General features: G+C 33.7%; 1 protein-coding gene across 2 annotated transcripts in view; it reads right to left on the bottom strand.

The window, feature by feature from the left end:
- The window catches only part of LOC134844316 (acetylcholine receptor subunit beta-type unc-29-like), a 34,658-nt gene extending 20,796 nt beyond the window's left edge, over positions 1 to 13,862 (bottom strand). The window contains exons 1-4 of one of the 2 annotated variants that reach the window (XM_063860948.1): positions 13,395 to 13,862; positions 13,170 to 13,227; positions 713 to 730; positions 136 to 281 (exon numbers count right to left, since the gene is read on the bottom strand). In XM_063860948.1, coding sequence (XP_063717018.1) covers positions 136 to 281; positions 713 to 730; positions 13,170 to 13,227; positions 13,395 to 13,412 — 240 coding nt within the window. In that variant the 5' untranslated portion in view covers positions 13,413 to 13,862. The remainder of the gene's footprint in view (positions 1 to 135; positions 282 to 712; positions 731 to 13,169; positions 13,228 to 13,394) is intronic. The other variant, XM_063860949.1, reaches the window with a different exon arrangement.
- Positions 13,863 to 20,867: the final 7,005 nt, after the last annotated feature.

Here is a 20,867-nt window from a genome sequence, read left to right on the forward strand (position 1 = left end):
AAAAAGTTGAAAACTTGAACTATCTTTAATCGTTCAACGCTAATGGCACAGCAAATGGCTGCTGCTGCTTTTTTTGCTACCAAAACCGAGTTAATTGCACACCAATTGCTGCATGAGAGGGTTTAGAAGACATACTAAATCGACTATCTCTGTCAGGCGCGTGTCCATAGTTACGATGGTAGGAGTGGTCTGCTGTAAGACTGGCCGTAGATTCTTCAGGTGTGGTTTGGACTCTATGATGTCCTCGAAGATGCGGTGCTGATCCCCTTGAGTGCACAGACCTGTATTAGAGTATTAGAACAACTATCGTAAGTCACTAAGATAACACTTATGTCAAATTCACCTGCCATTTCATGAAGTCCCAGTCATGTCCAAGAAATACAAACACAAATGATTGTTTTTCAATCTTATTCTATTCAAATATAATTGGATTGTTTTCTTTTAACCAAGTAAAATGGATTAGGTTTTGTATTTTCAAAACACTACATGCTTTTCATAGCATTATGGAAACCAATCGGGTTAGTAAATATCTATGGTTTTGGTGAAAAAGCGGCCAAAAAAGTTTAGGCTCTGCAAGCAACATGTTAGCAAAGCTTCATTATTTGATTATTCGTGTATATTAACAGCAGATATTATTCCTTTAAAAACTAATTCAATATTTGAGTTATTGGAATTACTCAGTTTGATGTCCTTCATGAATCTAAAATCATACCTCCTGGACATCTTGCATCTAAAACACCAGCTGTTTATTTAGCTTACTTGATTATACAGAACAAAGCTTTTTACAGAACTTTTTCGCAATTTTAATCATTCAATTTTTATTTAAAAAAATGAGAAAAAGCGCGGTTTTTCTAAAATTTTAATCAATTAAACTAAGAATCGAAAGCTTTCGATCATCTTTCTAATCAAAGGGAGCAAAAAACGAGGTAAATTAGCCGCTGAATACTGTCTTGAATTTTTCATATTTTCGACTAATTGCATAATAACATAACTAAATATTCCATCCCAGATTCGTTTCAGAGTACAAGCCTGTACTGTTTAAATTATGTTTCAATGAAACATACATTTTTCATGCCTCCGAACTCTATACAGTGTCAGTTCAACTCTTATCAGAGATAAATTTGGACAAAACTAAATCAAGCAACAGCTCAGAATCATTGATGAAGCGGTGCTGATTTTTGCAATATTAAACAAAAAAATTAATTACCAAAAGAGCAAGAAAATTTATATTTATATAGAAAAGGGACATAAAAGTTCCAATTGATTTTTTTGATATCAACGAAAAATTGAACGAAATTTTTCTTCACGTTGTTCATCCTCGCGAAGATTATAAGGAATTTGAAATAATGGGCTCAAATTAGTTCTTTGGGAAGCTGATGAGCTTGACTTACAGTCTACGCGGCCAGTTAACGACAAATAACAGAATTGAAAGAGTAACTTGACCTGGCGTTGAAAAACAGCATACATTTATGAGAAATTTTGCACTGAGGATCAAAATAGGTCCACATTAAAATTATTCCAAGAAATATCTAGGAAAAACTACCGCTTCAATCCGTGCAAAGAATCTCTGTAGCAATTATGGTGTGTGAAAATTTTCCCCCATTTTCTAGTATAAGCTCCAAAAAACTTTAAAATATGCGTGGTCAAAACAGAATCGACCGTTTTTTGACGCCGGACCAAGTAAGTCTTTCAATTTTGTTATTTGTCGTTATCTGGCGGCATAGGGTGTACGACAAGCTTATCAGCTTCCCAAAAAACTTTTTTCAGCCCATTAATTTAAATTCCTTTTATATATATAAAATAATTTATGAAAAATTTTTAGGTGAAAATTAAATGAAAAAAAATCTGTAAAATCAGATTGAAAATTAGTTGTTTTCTTCAGTTTTCAGCTTGATCTTGGTTGATGCGTTTTTTTGTCGTTCACTTTACAGCAGCTACTTCTTGACACGTCTTATATGCATCCATTCTTGAAAAAACCGCTGTCTTGCATCATGAAAAAGTCAAGTTTTTTTACAACAGAGAAAATGGAGCAGGTAGCATGTCTGAAGTTTTTGTAATACAGTCCTGCATCTGCTAACTTTGACCTTCATTGACCTTTTACTCAGCTTCATTTAACTTTTATGTTTAAAAATTATGGTTTTTTTTGTTTTTGACGGCAAACTATCGTTTTCGATCATTTTTAGGCTTCATTGAGTTTCCCAAGTAGCTAATTTTTTTTTGTAGTAGAGGCAGTGTTTTCTGGAAGCCTCAATTACTTTTAACACAATCAACAGAAAACTTGAAAAGGATCAAAACTTCCAAAGCAAAACAAAAAACGACTGCTTTTTCGAAGCATTTCAGAGTAATTTTTTTTGGTCTTGAAGCTGTTTGATTTTTAAACTATAATTTTTCTGATTGAAATTTCTGTGATAAAGTTAAACCAACTAAAAGAAACAAGTTTAATTGGTAAAATGTTGTTTCTGCTAAGACATTTAGGAAGTAAAATTCAACTTTTTCTTGATTTTCTCTGCGGAAATAAAAGTTTTATTTCAATTACGTTGTTTTTCAGGCAATTTGCGCTTCCATTTATTCATTAGATATGAGATTGAAGTGAAATTAAGAAAAAATTAACTGGCATTTTGGTCATTGGGATACATTTTTTTCGATTTTTAAAGTACTTTACTCACATGATGGCTCCTAAAAAACTAAAAACTACTTTATTTACTAGATTTTTTACGTTTTGAAGAAAAAAAATTTGAATTTTTTTTCTAATAATCTTCCACGATACATCTACAATAAGAATTAAACCAAAAAACAAAAAATTCACACCGTTTTTCTCCTAACTGAGAAAATTTGCCCAAATTTTTAAAAAATCGCTCTAAAGACGATTGGAAGCGCTTCAATATGATATATTGCTCAGCTCAGTCCAAGGATTATTTGTGGTACCTAGTTTTGCGTTTAAGACCAAAAAAATGAAAGAATCTAAAACACATCCAAGTATGTAGTTAAGGGTTATAAGATGTTTTTGACTCTTTAGGGCTAGCCATTAATGCGATTCAATTTCAGCTTGAATTTTAGAGATCATATATATATATATATATCCGTTTTTAACCAAGCTTCATTGGCTGCCGATTAAATGTCGACTTATTTTTAAAAATTGCAACGCTTGCTTTCCAAATTTTGCGGGATTATCACATGCCAAGTTCTCTCTGCGACAAGTTATTTCCCCTGATGCCGATTAAATGTGGAGGCCGTTTGCTGCCGTTTGTGGAGGCCGTTTGCTGCTGCCGAGTAGAACGAAGTTTCAGCAGTTTTTCGTTGTGTGCAGTCTTTAAAAGTTTTTAAGCGCAATCTGAAGACTCATTTTTCTGTTAATATTTTTAACGCATAGTAAATTTTGTAGCACTTTGTATAAAAGTGTAACTTATTCTTTATTCGTTATTTGTTACTGAAAAGATCAACTGCGCTACTTAAAAGCGCATTTTAATTTTTAATGTTGCACTTTTTTATGCACTTCTTTATTTGCAAAATTAGAAAATGAGAAAATGGTGGAGTTTGTGCTTTGTAATTCAAACCTGGTCTATGGTTTTTAACATTAATTCAGCATGTTTTTGTCCTCGTCAAGTCTTTTTCATTTATAAACAAATGACATTATAATCAAACACCTGTTTTCATCAAAAGCTTTAAGAAAGGCAACACATAGACAAAAAATGATTTGGTTTAAAAACGAATTGATTTGGTTTAATAGATTATTTTTTTTGTGTTGCAGGTACATTTTATAGCCTTATAAAACTGGTATGAGAAAATACAATTCAGCTGATAAACTAACGTGGTTTGAAAACTACCAGTCGATAGTATAAACTAAAGTCTAGATAAATTGGCGTAATAATAGAGTTGAACTCACACACTCACTTATTTCATATTGGCCGAGTTTTTTGGAACAAGACTTAAAATTCGTAACTTAGTATTCTGATTTATTTTTATTAACGTTAGTATGAAGCCGAAAGTATGCTCGTCAATTTTTATCATGAGTGGCTCGTGTGTCCTTTTTTGGCTGATACTACAAATTTCCTTCAATCAGGAAAAATCGAAAGATGATTGTCCTCCAGTTTACGAGTTCATTAAGGAGCGCACGCTCGGATCAGAGGTGCGAATATTCGGGAAGCGAGAAGTGCAGAGATATCGTTCAAAGTTACCCGAAAATTTCTGCAGTACTGAAAATATCCAAAGTGAGGCTGTGGAACCATGGATGAGCGAAGAAGATAAACTGATGTTCCATCACTATTTAAGAGATACAGCTGAAAAGAACCCCCAGTGCATGAGTTATCTCGAATGGGGGAGCGGGGGTAGTACTTTCGTTGCCCTCCAGTATGCTCACAGGGTCATATCTATCGAGAACTACGCCGAATGGTGCGGAATAATTCTACAAAGCCCGCAAGTTTTGTGTAATATTCTCAAAGGTCAACTTGTATTTGTTTGTGTTGACGCGGGACCCGTCGGCCCTTTCGGAACGCCAAAAAACATATCGAACTACGTTTCGACTCATTATGTAGACGTAATGAAACACTTTCGAGACTTCCAAGCGGACTTTGTGCTGATCGACGGGCGATTCCGCGTAGCGACGGCACTTGCGTCTCTTCGAAACTCCAAAGCAAATAGCGTAATGATGTTTCATGATTACAAAAAATGGTCGGATTACTGGGTTGTGGAAAACTTTTTCGACCGTCTTCAACCGCCTAAGGAGACAAATGTTTCAGTGTTTGGCGCGTTCAACAAAAAGAAGAAAATTGATCACAAACTTCTGGCTGAGAAGCAGAAAATATTCGATCAAAAGTCGCATTGAGTGCTATTAGATGTTGGTCGAATATTCGAAGCGAATACCATAAAAAGTATCTTCTATATAAATTGAATTGAATAGTTCTTTCGAGTTTTCATAATATTTGAATAATTTGCCATTAGAAATAGCTGATATGTTAATAATAAACAGCTTCTACAATTAAATATTCATTTTCATTTTATTGATAAAAATTTGTCGAACAATTTAACATTTACTTCAGCCTCACTTTTTGAGCAAGTTTTTCTCACCATTTTTAAAAATAAAGTTTCATTCAGCGTTTATACAAAAATTTATTGGCTGAGATGTGTAAGCGCGGCCATGTAGTATAATAAAAATAGGTTAGATTAATCAGGAATCAAAACAAGACTGCTTGTATCAGAGCGAGGCGTGCTAATTGTCCCAAATTGGCCAAAGTGGCAATCTTTAACCACCCCCCCCCCCATCTCAACTTATCACAGGTGAAAAATCTTTTCAAGTTTAAACTCACGAAAACAATACCTTTTGAATGATATAAGAAAACTTTCGTTGAAAATGGCTAGTTAAAAAGTCGAAATGTGCCTAAAAAACCCACCCCGAGCACAAAGTATTCCGTTTCTTTCGTAACAAAAGTCGGAACAATAAGGCAACGGTTTAGTATCTCTAGATTTGATTGAGCTGCTTTATTTTCCGTGACGTCTAAGATACGTAATAAAATAAACCGCAGATGGCGCAGTGGCTGCAAAAATCTTCGCAAAACTTCAAATTTTGCGTGAAAAAAAATCAAGAGTGGATCTAGGATTTTCTCGGAGAGGGGGGGGGTGGGTGGGAGGGTGGGTGGAGTGTGGATTTAAAAAAAAAATCGAAAATTGTGTCGACCTTTTTTTAAGTCGACCAAACTGATTTTCTTAAGAGTGAAAAGGTGAAGTTGTTTAATAAAGATAATAAAACAAAGACACGAGTAAATTTCAGACGTGTGTAATGAGCAAAAAAATGAAAAAGCTGAAAATTTATGGCATATGAAGACAAACGTAAATCACAAAAAAATAAGCGTTTTAAGCGTTTTTGAAAAAAATTACCCGAACAAACGGAAAACAACTTAAATTTTGTGTATCCAGGAAGAAGAAGAAGAAGAAGAAGAAGAAGAAGAAGAAGAAAGAACACCTGAATTACTATACAGTAAAAAGGCGAGGCATCAGTATAGCAAAGTGTAAAAAATAAAGTTGTTTAAAATTCATTGGTTACATCAAACAAAAACACAACATCAGAAAACAAGCAATAAACAAAATAAAACAAAACAAAACAAGTTCGGTTACAGTTCAGAAATTGGTTGATTAAAATATATGAAGTTACGGATACTAAAAAAACATCAGTTTTAAGAATTAAGAACGAGCTGGTATCAAAACTTTAGAAACGATTTTATAGATAGTCCAAACATACAGCGTATATACATAGTATATACAGATTCTCTTTCAAAAAATGTCTGGAAAATTAAACTAAATTAAAACATATAGAACTAGCAAAAACGGAAATCACGCCACGTATTTGTATTTGTACATATTGGATTGTTTCTCAATTCACTCACGTAAAATTCTTTCAATTTTTTCTTGAATCCTATTCTCGATTTTTTTAAATTGCGCAAAGTTATGGGCAGTGAATTCCATTTTTTAGAAGTCAAATGAAAAAATGATTTTTGTAGAGAAGCGGTTGAACAATATTTGTCAAAAATAATTTGTTTCGTTCTTTTATTGAGCCTATAATTGGCAGTCGGTAGTCTCAATGTATTTTGAAAAGCCTTCTTTTTGTTTGTAAGATATTGGTATAAGTATGTTATACACTTTAATTCAATTCTTTTCTCGATTCCAATGAACGATTTGCTAATGCGAAGAAGGGAAGAAGATTTAAATTTCGATCTGAAATATGGTCTTTTTAACGCCCAGTTCAACTGTTTCTCTAGAGATAGCATCAAAATAGCTTTAATTTGTTGTAAAAATATTGCTGAATAATCTAAATGTGATAAAACAAGACAATGAAGCAAGGCAACTAATGATAATGTCGGCAGCTGTTGTCCAATTGTATCTATAGTTTTAATTCCTTGTGCCATTTTTTGGAGAATTGTTTTTATTTGAGCATGAAAAGATAAACTTGAATCAAAAATAATGCCTAAATATTTGCATTCTGATTTTTTGGCTACATAAGGCCCATTAATTACTATTGTATCAGTATCTACATTTTTGCTATCATTTTTTTGACAAAATGTTATAAATTCCGATTTAGATGCATTCAGATTCAATTGGTTCTCTGCAAAAAATTCCGTTAGATTATTAAGTGATTTTTGCAAACGTTTCAAAGCATCCTCAGAAATTATAGAAGAGAAAAAAACCATACAGTCGTCAGCATATTGAACTAAAGTACAACCTTCATATAATCGCTCTTGTATGTCATTAACATATAAATTGAACAACAACGGACCAAGTACCGTTCCTTGTGGGACACCTCGTTTGATTTCAGTCCAGTCTGAAAAGATTCCATTGACGTTTACTCTTTGAATACGTTTGTTTAGGAAGCTAACAATTAAAGCATTTGCTCCATTTGAAAAACCGAGAGAAAGCGTTTTTTCAATTAAAACTTCATGCGAAATAGAATCAAAAGCCTTGGACAGATCTAATAAAGCTGCATGTACGATTTTTTTGAATCTATTTGATTTCGAATACTTTCTGTCACATAAATAAGAGCATCTTGTGTTGAAATATTTTTGCGAAATCCGAATTGAAATGGTGTCATTATTTGAAATTTGTCAAGATATTCTGTTATTTGGGCATGTAAAATTTTTCAAAAATTTTAGAAAAAGCACAAGTTATTGATATGGGCCGATAATTTTTTGCATCCATTGGGTCATCTTTTTTAAACAAAGGGGTTACGTGTGCTTTTTTCAGTTCGATTGGGAAAATGTTCTCATCTAAGCAAATATTTATGACAAAAGTTAAATGTGGAACTATAACTGAGTGACCGTCAATGATTGCCCAAGCAGGTACGGTACAAGGTCCGAGAGGTTTTCTAACATTGATTTTTCGAACTATATCAAAGCATTGATTCACTGTAATGTGTTGAAAACGGAAAGGTGCAGATTCAGAGGCAGATTTGTTGTAATTCGGAGGCTTTTTAGCGCCGAAAAATTCGCCTAAGTTCGAAAAAATATAATTTAAATGATTGGCAATTTTTTTGTCTTGGGTTATCATTTCACTGAAGGAATTTCGTAGAACTGTAATTCGATTGTTGCCAGAACATGTACCTCTAACTTGGTTAATATATTTCCATTTTTGTTGGATAGTGCTGAGAAGTGAAAAACAATTTTTGAGTGATCGAGTTGTTTACTTCTAATCAATTGGCTCATTTGATTACGTAAAAACTGGTACTTTGACCAATTATCGCTTGTGCTTTGACTGCGATATGATTTGAGTGAATTCTGTTTCTTATTCAACAATTGCTGACATTCTGAATCGAACCATTCCATTTTCAATACATTTGCAGATCGAAAATGCAGATCGAATTTGCAGATCGAATACGTTATGCACACGAAAAACTATTTTTTGCATGCAAACTTTTTTTGGAAAATATTTGTTTGAGTACAAATCTAGTTTTTTTATGAAACATAAAAAAAATTTTGCGGCAATTTCGAAGCAGCTTTGAGAAAAAATTTTTGTCGCCATCAAAAAAAAAAGCTAGTCAAACTTTATTTGTCGAAAAAGTTTTTCTATTTTTTTATTCATGACGACACGCCGACTTTTATTCCAAAACAAGAAAAAAAATTCTTCGAAATTTGATGACTCCATTTCAGCAAAATTTATGAAACTTGTATGATACGTTTTTTTATAGTCTTAGTTTATAGAATTGCATGATTAGCATTTTCGATCTATGGAGGTCAAACTGGGTCACAACTAGGTCTCAAGTAGTTTTGTTTTAAGCCCAGACTCTTCCTACCTCTCGTTTGAGAGTAAGATTGGACTTTTTAGACTACTGCGACTGAAACGAAGTTTTTTCAGACTTTGCAGGCTGAGCAGATGAGTTTTCAAATAACGCGACGGAAGTGCGGATTCAGATAAATTGTTAACGACTGGCGCGACCCATGAAAAATTGTCCGTGACTAAAACCAAAGTGTGCGCAAACGAAGAGTAGGACCAAAAGTGTGGCGAGATGCTTGACCAGGCTACAAAAAATTCCCATATTTTAGAAATTAGATGGTTTTTGGGAAATTTAGATGGTTATTGTCCTTTTTGAATGTTCTTATTTGGTCCGGTTTAGTTTAGAGTCTTTTATGCGCCTATGTGGAACAATTTAACTCCTCGAAGAAATGTATGCTTGGGGTGGTTTTTTTATTTAGTCAATTTTTGCCTGTTTATTACAGTATTTTTGACAGAAGTTTTTAAACGATCTGAAAACTTCTGTTGTCTGAAGCAAATTTTTAGAAATATATTCACTTGTGCTCATTTTTCGAAAAGCTTAGGGTGTTTGAAAATAGTCAACTTGTCCAATTTTGGGTAATTAACGCGCAAAATATTACGTTCTTATAACACGGGTAAGCGGCAAATGCGCTAAAAATTGAATTGAACCAAGTCGGCTTGTCTTATCATTAAGATATAAGACGCTTATTAGATCCTTTTATAGTTTAAATTAGCATGTAGGGACAAATTAAGGAAAAAAGTGGAAACTAATTTTTTTTCAATTACTTCTTCAATTCAGCCAGAAAGAAAAAAAAATATTTTTTAGTTGGCTTTAAAATACAGTAAGAAGATTCAGGGTTTGATCTAATATCCTAACAGTCTGGTTGATTTTTTTTTGTTTTTTTACCGGTACTATAGTCAACATCTGCGATTAACAATTAATGTCCTCAAACTTGTCAATTCAGAAAAACTAAGCACTACGAGTAAGACGCTTTTACTGGAAATTTGAGTTTTCTCAAAAATGACTTATTGAAGGCTATTCAAATTTTCCCATCCAACATTTTCATAGAGCTTGTCAGCCGAACCTGTTTTGCTACTTTGTTGAACCCATCAGTTTTGATTTTTTCTTTTTCTTTGTCAACTGAAAGTTCGCAAAAAACTCGGAAAAAGTCGGCCTTCTACTTCTAATCTGTCCATTTTTCCTGAAGCATTCCCATTATATACTTCAAGGCAGCCATTTTTGACTTTACACCCTTAAAAAGTTTGTGAGGGCTTTTAGGGTTACTATTTATACTAACTTTGAATGGGAACGCGTGCCAAAAGAAGTAGGTTTTTGTAAATCTTTTAACTGTATGATATATACGTATGACTGTTATACAAAAAAAACTGTACAATAAACGAGACTGGAGGCTCCGCAAGGTCTATATTCGGCTGACAGAGTCTTTGTTCAGCTGAAGATCATTTTTTGTTTCAAAAGTTTAGTCGTTTCGTGATAACGAGATTTTTAAAAACAAACACTATGTCTTTCCATATCATTGCAGGAGTGGCGAATCACTTTGAACATAGACAACAACGTTCTAATTATAATCTTCTTGGTTTTTCAACACTTTTGAGAAAATTAAACCTATCTCAATGTCATTTTACATGTTGGCGACGAAAAATTGCTTGCTTTATTTCAAATTGAAGTGGTTTCCGACTTTTTGGCAGTCTACGCTAAATTCTAGAAAAAACTGGAAATATCGCGTAGAGTAATTGCCTCACCTTTTGAGATGATTTTGCTGTTCCATCTTTTGAAGAAAACGACAAAATGTTTGTGCTCGGGGTGGTTTTTTTTTCTCCAGATAAGGTGACTTTTTAACAAAAACTTTTTGACAAAAGTCTTTAAGATCCACCAGAAAACATTATTGTCCTTAAATTTTTAAAACAAATACTTCAACTGTGATCATTTTTCAAAAATATGGGGGCTTAGAGATTTCCAATTTGGTCGAATTGGGATACATAACGTGCGAAAATTTTGTGCTAATAACGCGTAAACGGAGTGTTACTCCGTCTCAAATGTTGCTCCAAATTGAATTATTTTTCCGACTTTCGGTACGAAGGTAACGGAATAATTTGTGATCGGGGTGGGTTTTTTTTCTTCAGCCAAATTTTGACTTTTTAACTAGCCTTTTTTGACGGAATTTTCTTATAATGTTCAAAAAGTATTGATTTCCTGAATTTAAATTTGGAAAGATATTTCACATGTGATAATTTTTCGTAAAATTATGGGTGTTTAAAGATTGCCTTTTTGGCCATTTTGGGACAATTAACGCGCGATATTTTTCGCGTTTATAATGCGTAAGCGGAGAAAAATCCGTCTTAGAAATCGTTCCAAATTGGTTGAAAGAAGCTTTTTTGCCATAATTGGTTTATTACACCGAGCGAAATCTATTCTTTTGTACTTTATATGGCGAGTGGGAATATGATTTCAAAAAAAATAAGATTTTAGAAGAAAAAATTTGAGATTTTTTTAAAATATATATTTTTTATGTTACTACTGCTCCATAAACCTTACACGGCAGTTGGAACATTCAGAGCTTCGCCCTGATACGAGCAGTCTTGTTTGGTTTATTTAGAGCTGAGCTATGTGTAAAAATGATCACAATGTATGGCGTGTGGATGGATGATTTGTGAAAACAACAAGACTGCTCGTATGCCAGTGCGAAGCCCTGAATAATCCGACTGTCCCTGAATTCACTTCGAATAGTTTGTGGGAAAATAAAATGTTGAAAACCTATAAGTTTTGGACAATATCAAAATGTGAAATTTTGAGACCTATGAAATTAATACGACCGATCCAATTGCTAGCCTCAATTCAGTTTGGAACGATTTTGTTGTGCGGGATAATTAGCCCCGGATAAATAATTCGCGTTACACTCTCAGCAATATGAATAAATTTTTCAAAGCACGCTTAATTTAGTCCAGAACATGGCCAATTTGGCAATTTTCAAACCCGCAGAACTTTACCTTTACAAAAAATAATTGCAGGTAAAATTTTTTTTTAAGTTTGAACTCAGAAAGTCGATATCTTCAATGGGGTGTAAAAAATTTTTGCTGAAAACGATTATTTCGATCGGCGAGAATTGACTGAATAGGAAAAACACACCGAGCATAAATATTCCGTTTTCTTCGAAAGTCGGAACAATAAAAACGACAAAAACAATGAAGTTCTTTTGAACACTACTCCATAGATCTTAAAATGTTGTCGGAACATTCAGGGCTCTGCCCTGATACGACCAGTTCTCTTTGCGCTATAATCTCGATTTTGTCGATAGCACGTTTTTTGTCAACACAAAGACACAGATTTTGCCACTAAACAACCGGATCAAATGTCCCTTACTCACGACAATTTGCCCAAGAACTTTGAAGTTATTCGGTCAAAATTTTTATTTTAAATAAATAAAAATCGTCTCAAAATATTTTTGGCCCTAATTTTGGTGATTGACAGACGGTTTATAATTATTTGCGCTAGTTGTGTCGAGTTTAATTTCTGTCCTGAGGTTGTATTCAAGTCAGAACTTTCGATAAACTGCGGTGAATCATGTTTCTTATGTGATTTTTCTTAGCATTAAAAAGTTCACAAAACTAATTAAAGTTAGCGTCGTGATGAAAATGCGGTAAAACCCTGTTAAGAAGACAAGGTTGAGGCGAAACCGAGACCTGGGGCCGCTTTTATTGCGAGTTATTTCATAACTTGAAGTAGATATTATGAGGAAAACTACAGCTGCGCAGATAACGCGCAGGATTATCACACTTAATTTCAAAATTTACTTTTTTTTTCGTTTAACATGTAAACATCAACAACTCAATTTTAGTTTTCCGACATACATTTCTTTCTGAAAAACTTCTAATTGAGCCGTGGTTGGAATCCCGTGAAAATTTCAACACCATTCAGACATGGAAATTTTCTGCCCCCAAAGCCAATTCCTAACTGCTTTAAGTGTCGAGACAACTGTTTTAAGATTTATGCTTATCAGAGATTTTTGGCAGTTAGTGGTTGAGTATTTTACAACTACGTTTCATTTTTTGCCATACACGGTTTTCACGAAGGAACTTTTTCATGTTCGTCATAAACAGGGGGCGGATCTAGAGTTTTCTCGAGGGGCGTATTTTAATCGAAAATTTTGTCGACTTTCTTGAGAGTGGTCAGCCTAAAATGGATATCATCAAATAATACCCGAGCAAGACCCTTTCGTTACGCTGCCCCCACCACTAAATCAGCCCCTGGTCTTAGAAATATTCAAGGTCATTTTTCATTTTGATCGGAAATTTTAGGAATAATTGCTATATGTTAATATAGTTCATATCACTTTGAATTGAAGCAATCCCTTCCATCGCCAGACATATCCGCCCGCCCCAATGGCTACACGACAAATTGTAAAAATAAGGAATCTTACCTGAAATTGAGAGGAAAAACAGCAGCTCCAATATCATTCCAACCGCTTTTTCGAATCTCTGTTAACAAAAAACTAAATGACCGAACTTTTTGTTGAAATGTGTTCATTCATCTCAAAAATGGCGACTAAGTTACTGAATTTCATTTGAAAGTGAGACTTAACGCAAGGAGTCTGAGATTATTTGCAATTTTTTCCGATCTTCACTAATTAAATAAGCTCTCTAACCATTGTCTGAATTGTCATCTTGGGAACAATTGAGTGGTCAGAATCGGGCTGGGAAGTGTCTGTCTTCAATCTGTTAGAACCAGTTCTTGAAGAAGTTTAATCGAGTCAAAGTGCAATCTAATTATAACTTCTTTTACTTGATTCGTTATATAGATTCCAACAACCGTGAAAAATTTCCAACCCTTTTTGGAATTTTGCTCAGTCAAAAGTCGGCGTCAAAATTGAGTTACAATTAACGAGAATTGATTTTTGTCTCAAATTTTTGCCTCTTTAAATCGCTGGGCTTCCAGTTTAATCGACATGAATTGAGGAGTTCTTAAAAAGATTAGCCGGTGTTAAATGTCGCAGATTACTGTTACTCTTGTTCGCTAAGTTGTAAAAATGCAGTAACGATCGGTGACAAATGTCAGGTAATCGTTTTAATGAGGCGGCGGCTTATAGCCTCCATCATAACTTATCTTCTTCACACTCGAAAGATTTCAAAACGATTAGTAAAACCGAAAAGGCTTTGCAGGTAACTGCTAATCGGGTGATCAATATATATAACATCCAATTAAGATTATAAAAATGCCATATAATGCACAGGAAATTACAAACTGTGATCTTATGACCTAAAATTTGGGAGGAAAGTGGCTCAGTTTACTCTTTAAGTCATAATTGATGGTTCTTTTGAGGACTCCAGAATAAAAAGATCAACATCAGTATCTGTCAAAATCAAAGCTAATTTGTTCAAAGAGAAGGAATGGAAAAAATAATACCCTTAAAGGGTCGTGTTTTGGACTATTTTTGACACTTTTATAAGAACTGATTTGTTTGGTCTACTCTGCTCAAGTAAGGTGAAATAGAGAAATAACACGTTTTGATAATACGTTCATGTTTCAGAAGAGTTATTCGGTGTTAATATTTTTTCGGCTCAAATTCGAATTAATTTCAGACAGGCTCTCCCTTCCCTCACAATGTAATCTTAGATAAATTGACAATTAGTTTTTTATGAACCAGTCTAGAACTTGTGTATGTATAATCTAGATGAACATTACAACATATGGAATGGGAATGTGCGCTGGAAAATTGTAAGAGAGAACTTATTAATTTCTTGTTTCAAAAAAACTGGTACGTGAAAATGCACGCGGTATTATAAGCAATCGATTTTACCTTTGAAAAATCAAGCAAAAGAAAAACAGTTCCAACTTGCCCAAAAACTTCCAACAAAACTTTTATAAAATTATCAGTTGTTACGGTCTGAGATGATTATAGTTTTTATCTCCAGTACCAACTTTTGATGGCAACAACAAATTTATTGTTTTTTGTTGTTCATGTGCCTTAGATATCGAATCAAAACAAATTTAATAATTAGATTGCAGCTGATGTTTCATAATTTTACAACTGAATTTTGGTCTTCATTGTGCCAAAAATTGGTGAACGTTGATTGCCAATACTATAGTTCAAAACTTGGTCATGAAAATTTTTGCTCTACATTTAGACGTGAGGGGAAATTTTATAACCAGCGACAATTCGTGGTGGCGGCCTTCGTGAGAAAGAAAAATTTGGAAACTTTAATTCCACTGTTTTCAGTCAATCAGAACTGAATATTCAAAAATCTCCATGAAATTATGAAAAGCTGAAAGTTGCAAAAAAAAACAAGACTCCTCGTATCAGGGCTAAGCCCTGAATGTTCCGACTGCCTTTTAAGGTTTATGGAGCAGTAATAACATTTAAAAACTCAATGAAATAAACAAAAGAAATTTTTTTTTCTAAAATGTGAAATTTTTTGAATGAAAATCATCCCCCCACACGCCATATTAAGTACAAAAGGATACATTTCGCTCCTTGTAACAAATCAATTGTGGCAAATAAGCTACGTTCAACCAATTTGGAACGATTTATAAGACGGATTAAATCTCCGCTTACGCGTTAATAGCGCGAAATATATCGCGCGTTAATTGTCCCAAATTGGTCAAAATGGCCAAAATGACAATATTAAAACAACAATACCTTTCGAATGATATTAAAAAATTCCGTCAAAAATGGCCAGTTCAAAAGTCGAAATTTGTCTGAAGAAAAAAACCCCACCCCGAGTACAAATATTCCGTTACTTTCGTATCAAAAGTCGGAACAACAAGCCAATGAATCTAATACTGACGGATTATAAAGTAGATCGCAGATACATCAATTTTCAAACATTGCCAGATCAAATTTACATTGAATAACAATATTTTTCCTAGATACTGATTTAAACAAACTTGAAAATTTTTACACGAAAAATTTTGAATCTGAAAGGGCTGTGCATCTTATCAAACATTTTCTGCTCTTTTTTCGGTAGAGTGCACAAAACATTCAGCAAATAAAAAATTCTAGTGTTTTGATTAGTTGAAAACTTTCCACCGTTCAGTTCCTTCATCATGAGAGAGCGCAATCCCGCAGGGCCGCGTTTCCAGATAGGCGGAAAAACTACTGGTTAAGTAAAAAAAAGACCAAAAAGGCAAACTCGTGACAAAAATGGTACTACCTTTACCCGAACGGTTAAAACGTAATACTCTCTATCCAAAATCAGCTAACAAAAATCCATTAAAATAAAAACAATTTGTTTGTGTAATGGCTTTGTTTTCATGGAGATAGATAGCCCTAAAAGTGCAACTCTTTTGATAGCGCAATATTTTTCATCTGATATCTGGGAAAAGGGTTAGACTATCCGGGATTAAATACTTTTCACCTATCGATTAGCTATTTTTCCCGGCTAACCGGTAAATGAACAAATAACAGCTGTAATAGCTTAATAGTTCAAGCAGGTCTTTGGAAGCAAGCGCCAAAAATGTACGATGCAGCAATTAAATTGCCTCTGTCGCAGAAACATCTGCATAGCAGCTTTGTTACATTTTTTTGCAAACTTTTTTTAACTTCGAGCGAATCAAAGTCTTTCGAACATCGCTTACGGCTATAAATTAGAGATCTAACACTCTTAGTAAAGACGTTAATTTTTCAGAAGAGTTATCAGTGTCAATATTTTTTTTTCGGCTCAATATCAATTTGTTTTCAGACAGTATCTACCTTTTCTCACAATGTTATCTTAGTTCAACTGACAATTGCTTTTTTTGATTCATTCTAGAATTTGTAAAGGTATAATCTAGATGAACAATACAAGCTTTTGGAATGTAATTGTTCGCTGGAGAATTGCAAAAGACCACTTTATTAAATTTTTTGTTTCAAAAAAACTGATTCGTGAAAATGCTTGCTCTAAAGAAAGCATTATATTTTTTCTTTAAAGAATCAGTCAAAAAAAAACAGTTTGAACTTGCCAAAAAACTTCCAACATTTTTGTTTCAAAATATCAGAAAAAAAACTAAAATGTCAAAGTCGTAACAAAATGGGTATTACATTTATCCGAAGGTTTAAAACGTAATACTTTTTTTCCAAAATAAGGTAACATAAAATAAAATCCAGTTAAATCGTAGCATTTTTTTGTATAATGGCTTTACTTTCATGGTTTTAGATAGCCATAAAAGTGAAACTGTTTTGATAGTGCAATTGTTTTATCTGATGTTTGGGGAAGAAAAAATTAGGCTATCTAGGTATATTTTTTCTTTTCAGCTATCGGGTGACTAATTTTTTATGGCTATCAAGTAAATAAAAAAATAATAGCTGTAATAAATGACTGGTTCGAGAGGGACTTGGGAAGCAGGCGCCAAAAAAGTGTACAATACAGCAATTTGCTAGCCACTGTCGCAGAAAATGTTGTCTAACAGCTTTTCTACAGGTTTTGAAAAAAAATCTTTATAGCTTTGAGCGAATGTTTTGTTCAGTGATAGCCGAAAGACTTTGATTCGCTCGAAAATTCCGTCAAAAATGGCTAGTTCAAAAATCGAAATTTGTCTGAAGAAAAAAAAACCCACCCCGAGCACAAATATTCCGTTACTTTCGTATCAAAAGTCGGAACAACAAGCCAATGAATCTAATACTGACGGATTATAAAGCAGATTGCAGATACATCAATTTTCAAACATTGCCAGATCAAATTTACATTGAATAACATTATTTTTCCTAGATACTGATTACACAAACTTGAAAATTTTTACACGAAAAATTTTGAATCTGAAAGGGCTGTGCATCTTATCAAACATTTTCTGCTCTTTTTTCGGTAGAGTGCACAAAACATTCAGCAAATAAAAAATTCTAGTGTTTTGATTAGTTGAAAACTTTCCACCGTTCAGTTCCTCCATCATGAGAGAGCGCAATCCCGCAGGGCCGCGTTTCCAGATAGGCGGAAAAACTACTGGTTAAGTAAAAAAAAGACCAAAAAGTCAAACTCGTGACAAAAATGGTACTACCTTTACCCGAACGGTTAAAACGTAATACTCTCTATCCAAAATCAGCTAACAAAAATCCATTAAAATAAAAACAATTTGTTTGTGTAATGGCTTTGTTTTCATGGAGATAGATAGCCCTAAAAGTGCAACTCTTTTGATAGCGCAATATTTTTCATCTGATATCTGGGAAAAGGGTTAGACTATCCGGGATTAAATACTTTTCACCTATCGATTAGCTATTTTTCCCGGCTAACCGGTAAATGAACAAATAACAGCTGTAATAGCTTAATAGTTCAAGCAGGTCTTTGGAAGCAAGCGCCAAAAATGTACGATGCAGCAATTAAATTGCCTCTTTCGCAGAAACATCTGCACAGCAGCTTTGTTACAATTTTTTGCAAATTTTTTTTAGCTTCGAGCGAATCAAAGTCTTTTGAGCATCGCTTACGGCTATAAATTAGAGATCTAACACTTTTAGTAAAGACGTTAGGTTCAGAAGAGTTATCAGTGTCAATATTTTTTTTCGGCTCAATATCAATTTGTTTTCAGACAGTATCTAACTTTTATCACAATGTAATCTTAGTTCAACTGAAAATTGCTTTTTATGGTTCATTCTAGAATTTGTAAAGGTATAATCTAGATGAACAATACAAGCTTTTGGAATGTAATTGTTCGCTGGAGAATTGCAAAAGACCACTTTATTAACTTTTTTGTTTCAAAAAAACTGATTCGTGAAAATGCTTGCTCTAAAGAAAGCATTATATTTTTTCTCTAAAGAATCAGGCAAAAGAAAAACAGTTTGAACCTGCCGAAAAACTTCCAAAATTTTTTTTCAAAATATCAGAAAAAAAACTAAAATGTCAAAGTCGTAACAAAACTGGTACTACATTATCCGAAGGTTTAAAACGTAATACTTTTTTTTCCAAAATAAGGTAACATAAAATAAAATCCAGTTAAATTGTAGCATTTTTTTGTATAATGGCTTTACTTTCATGGTTTTAGATAGCCATAAAAGTGAAACTGTTTTGATAGTGCAATTGTTTTATCTGATTCTTGGGGAAGAAAAAATTAGGCTATCCAGGTATATTTTTTCTTTTCAGCTATCGGGTAACTAATTTTTTCTGGCTATCAAGTAAATAAAAAAATAATAGCTGTAATACATGAGTGGTTCGAGAGGGACTTGGGAAGCAGGCGCCAAAAAAGTGTACAATAGGGCAATTTGCTAGCCACTGTCGCAGAAAATTTTGTCTAACAGCTTTTCTATAAGTTTTGAACAAAATATTTATAGCTTTGAGCGAATGTTTTGCTCAGTGATAGCCGAAAGACTTTGATTCGCTCGAAGCTATAAAGATTTCGCGAAAAAGTTGTAACAAAGCTGTTATGCAAATGTTTCTGCGACAGAGGCAATTTAATTGCTGCATCGTACATTTTTTGGCGCCTGCTTCCAAAGACCTGCTTGAACTATTAGGCTATTACAGCTGTTATTTGTTCGTTTACTGGTTAGCCGGGAAAAATAGCTAATCGATAGGTGAAAAGTAATTAATCCCGGATAGCCTAACCTTTTCCCCAGATATCAGATAAAAAGTATTGCGCTATCAAAAGAGTTGCACTTTTAGGGCTATCTATCTCCATGATAACAAAGCCATTACACAAAGAAAATGTTTTTGTTTTAATGGATTAAAGTTTTAAAGTTTTTCGGCTATCACTGAACAAAATATTTTGGGCTCTGGGAACAACATTTTTTTTCTAGGTATCAAGAAGCGATTATATTTTACGGCTCTTTGGGTATTCGGCTCTATGGCACGCCACCCATAAGAATAGTTTCCGAACATCTCAACGGTAGGTGCCCACTTTTGAAGCAAGATAATTTGTCTTAAGCGACGTAACAGTACTATAGTTTACGCTTCAATGTCAGCAATAAAGAATAAGTGCGGTTCCCGGCCGACCATTTCACTATTTGAGCTGCACTCTCAAAACTGTCTTTTTATGTGTGTTTTCTATTATTCTGCCGGCAGGCACGTGTTTTTAGTCTGTTTGAAAGTCCCAAAATAGCCATTTTCGAGCTTTTGGAATACTTTTACCAAAAAATTTATGGCATACTGACACCCGGGGTGTTAGAAGTTTGGTGGTTAGTCAGCAATAATTGCATGTCGTAAAATGCCAAAGAGGTATTGTATGGGTGATGACGAACCTCCTCTTCTATATTCAAATGAATCTCCGCAACTGCAATTTATCCAAATAGCTTGAAATAAATTCATTAGCCTGTCAGGAAATCAAAGTTTTGTCGTAAAACCATTAAAAGGTCAAGCTCACAGAAAAAAGCGACTAGAAATTTTTGATCTTAGATGTCGGAGGCAAAAAAAATTGAAAATTGAAACATTAACGCTCGTATCAGAGCAAAACCTGTTTGTTCCGACTGCCTTTTTCCTTATTTAATAAATTTTGTCAAACAACGGACAGTTTTTCCAACGAAAATTTAGATGTTTTTTTGGAAAGCTTCCTGCAGTGTCAGTCAAGTGTGAGTTGATACAGTATGCTCGTACCAAAGCAAAGCCCTGCTGTTTGCAACAGCCTTCCATGCCGATGAAAAAACTTGAAAGACAAAAACTGATTAAATATTCGAAAAAAAAATGAAAAAAAGTTTGTGCTTGAACAATCTTCGGTTTTTCGGTCCGTTTTACACAGCAAAAAAGTGAAATCGAGAAAATTATTTCCTTATCAAATATTGGATAATTGTGACTTGAATCAAAACTCATAGGAATTGGAAAATAAAAAACTCATTTTTTTACGCAAGACCTTTTTTACCAATATTAAGAGCTGTGCAAGTAGTTCCGGATGAATTGACCATAGTTTTTGTCGCAGAATTAAATTATCGAAAAGCGCTTTGATCGAAACAATACACCAGATAAAATTTTAAAAACTTCTTACGAAACACTGTTAAGATTTAAAATTCATTATTTTAAAAGTTGTATCAAAAAAGTTACGATTTGTCCAATAATTTTTCTATAAATTAAATATCGATGCTGCTAAGAATAGGAATGATGATAATTTCACTAGTCTTACTTTCTATAAATTTTGTCTCAAGCAAGGACTATAAAATTCTTCCCAATTGAAATTGATTTTTTTTTTGAAAATTTTAGATTGAAAAACTTGGCGCGGAAGCTTGAAAGAGAAG

Source organism: Symsagittifera roscoffensis, chromosome 4 (assembly GCF_963678635.1).
Source record: "Symsagittifera roscoffensis chromosome 4, txSymRosc1.1, whole genome shotgun sequence".
In the NCBI taxonomy this organism is placed as follows: domain Eukaryota; kingdom Metazoa; phylum Xenacoelomorpha; order Acoela; family Convolutidae; genus Symsagittifera; species Symsagittifera roscoffensis.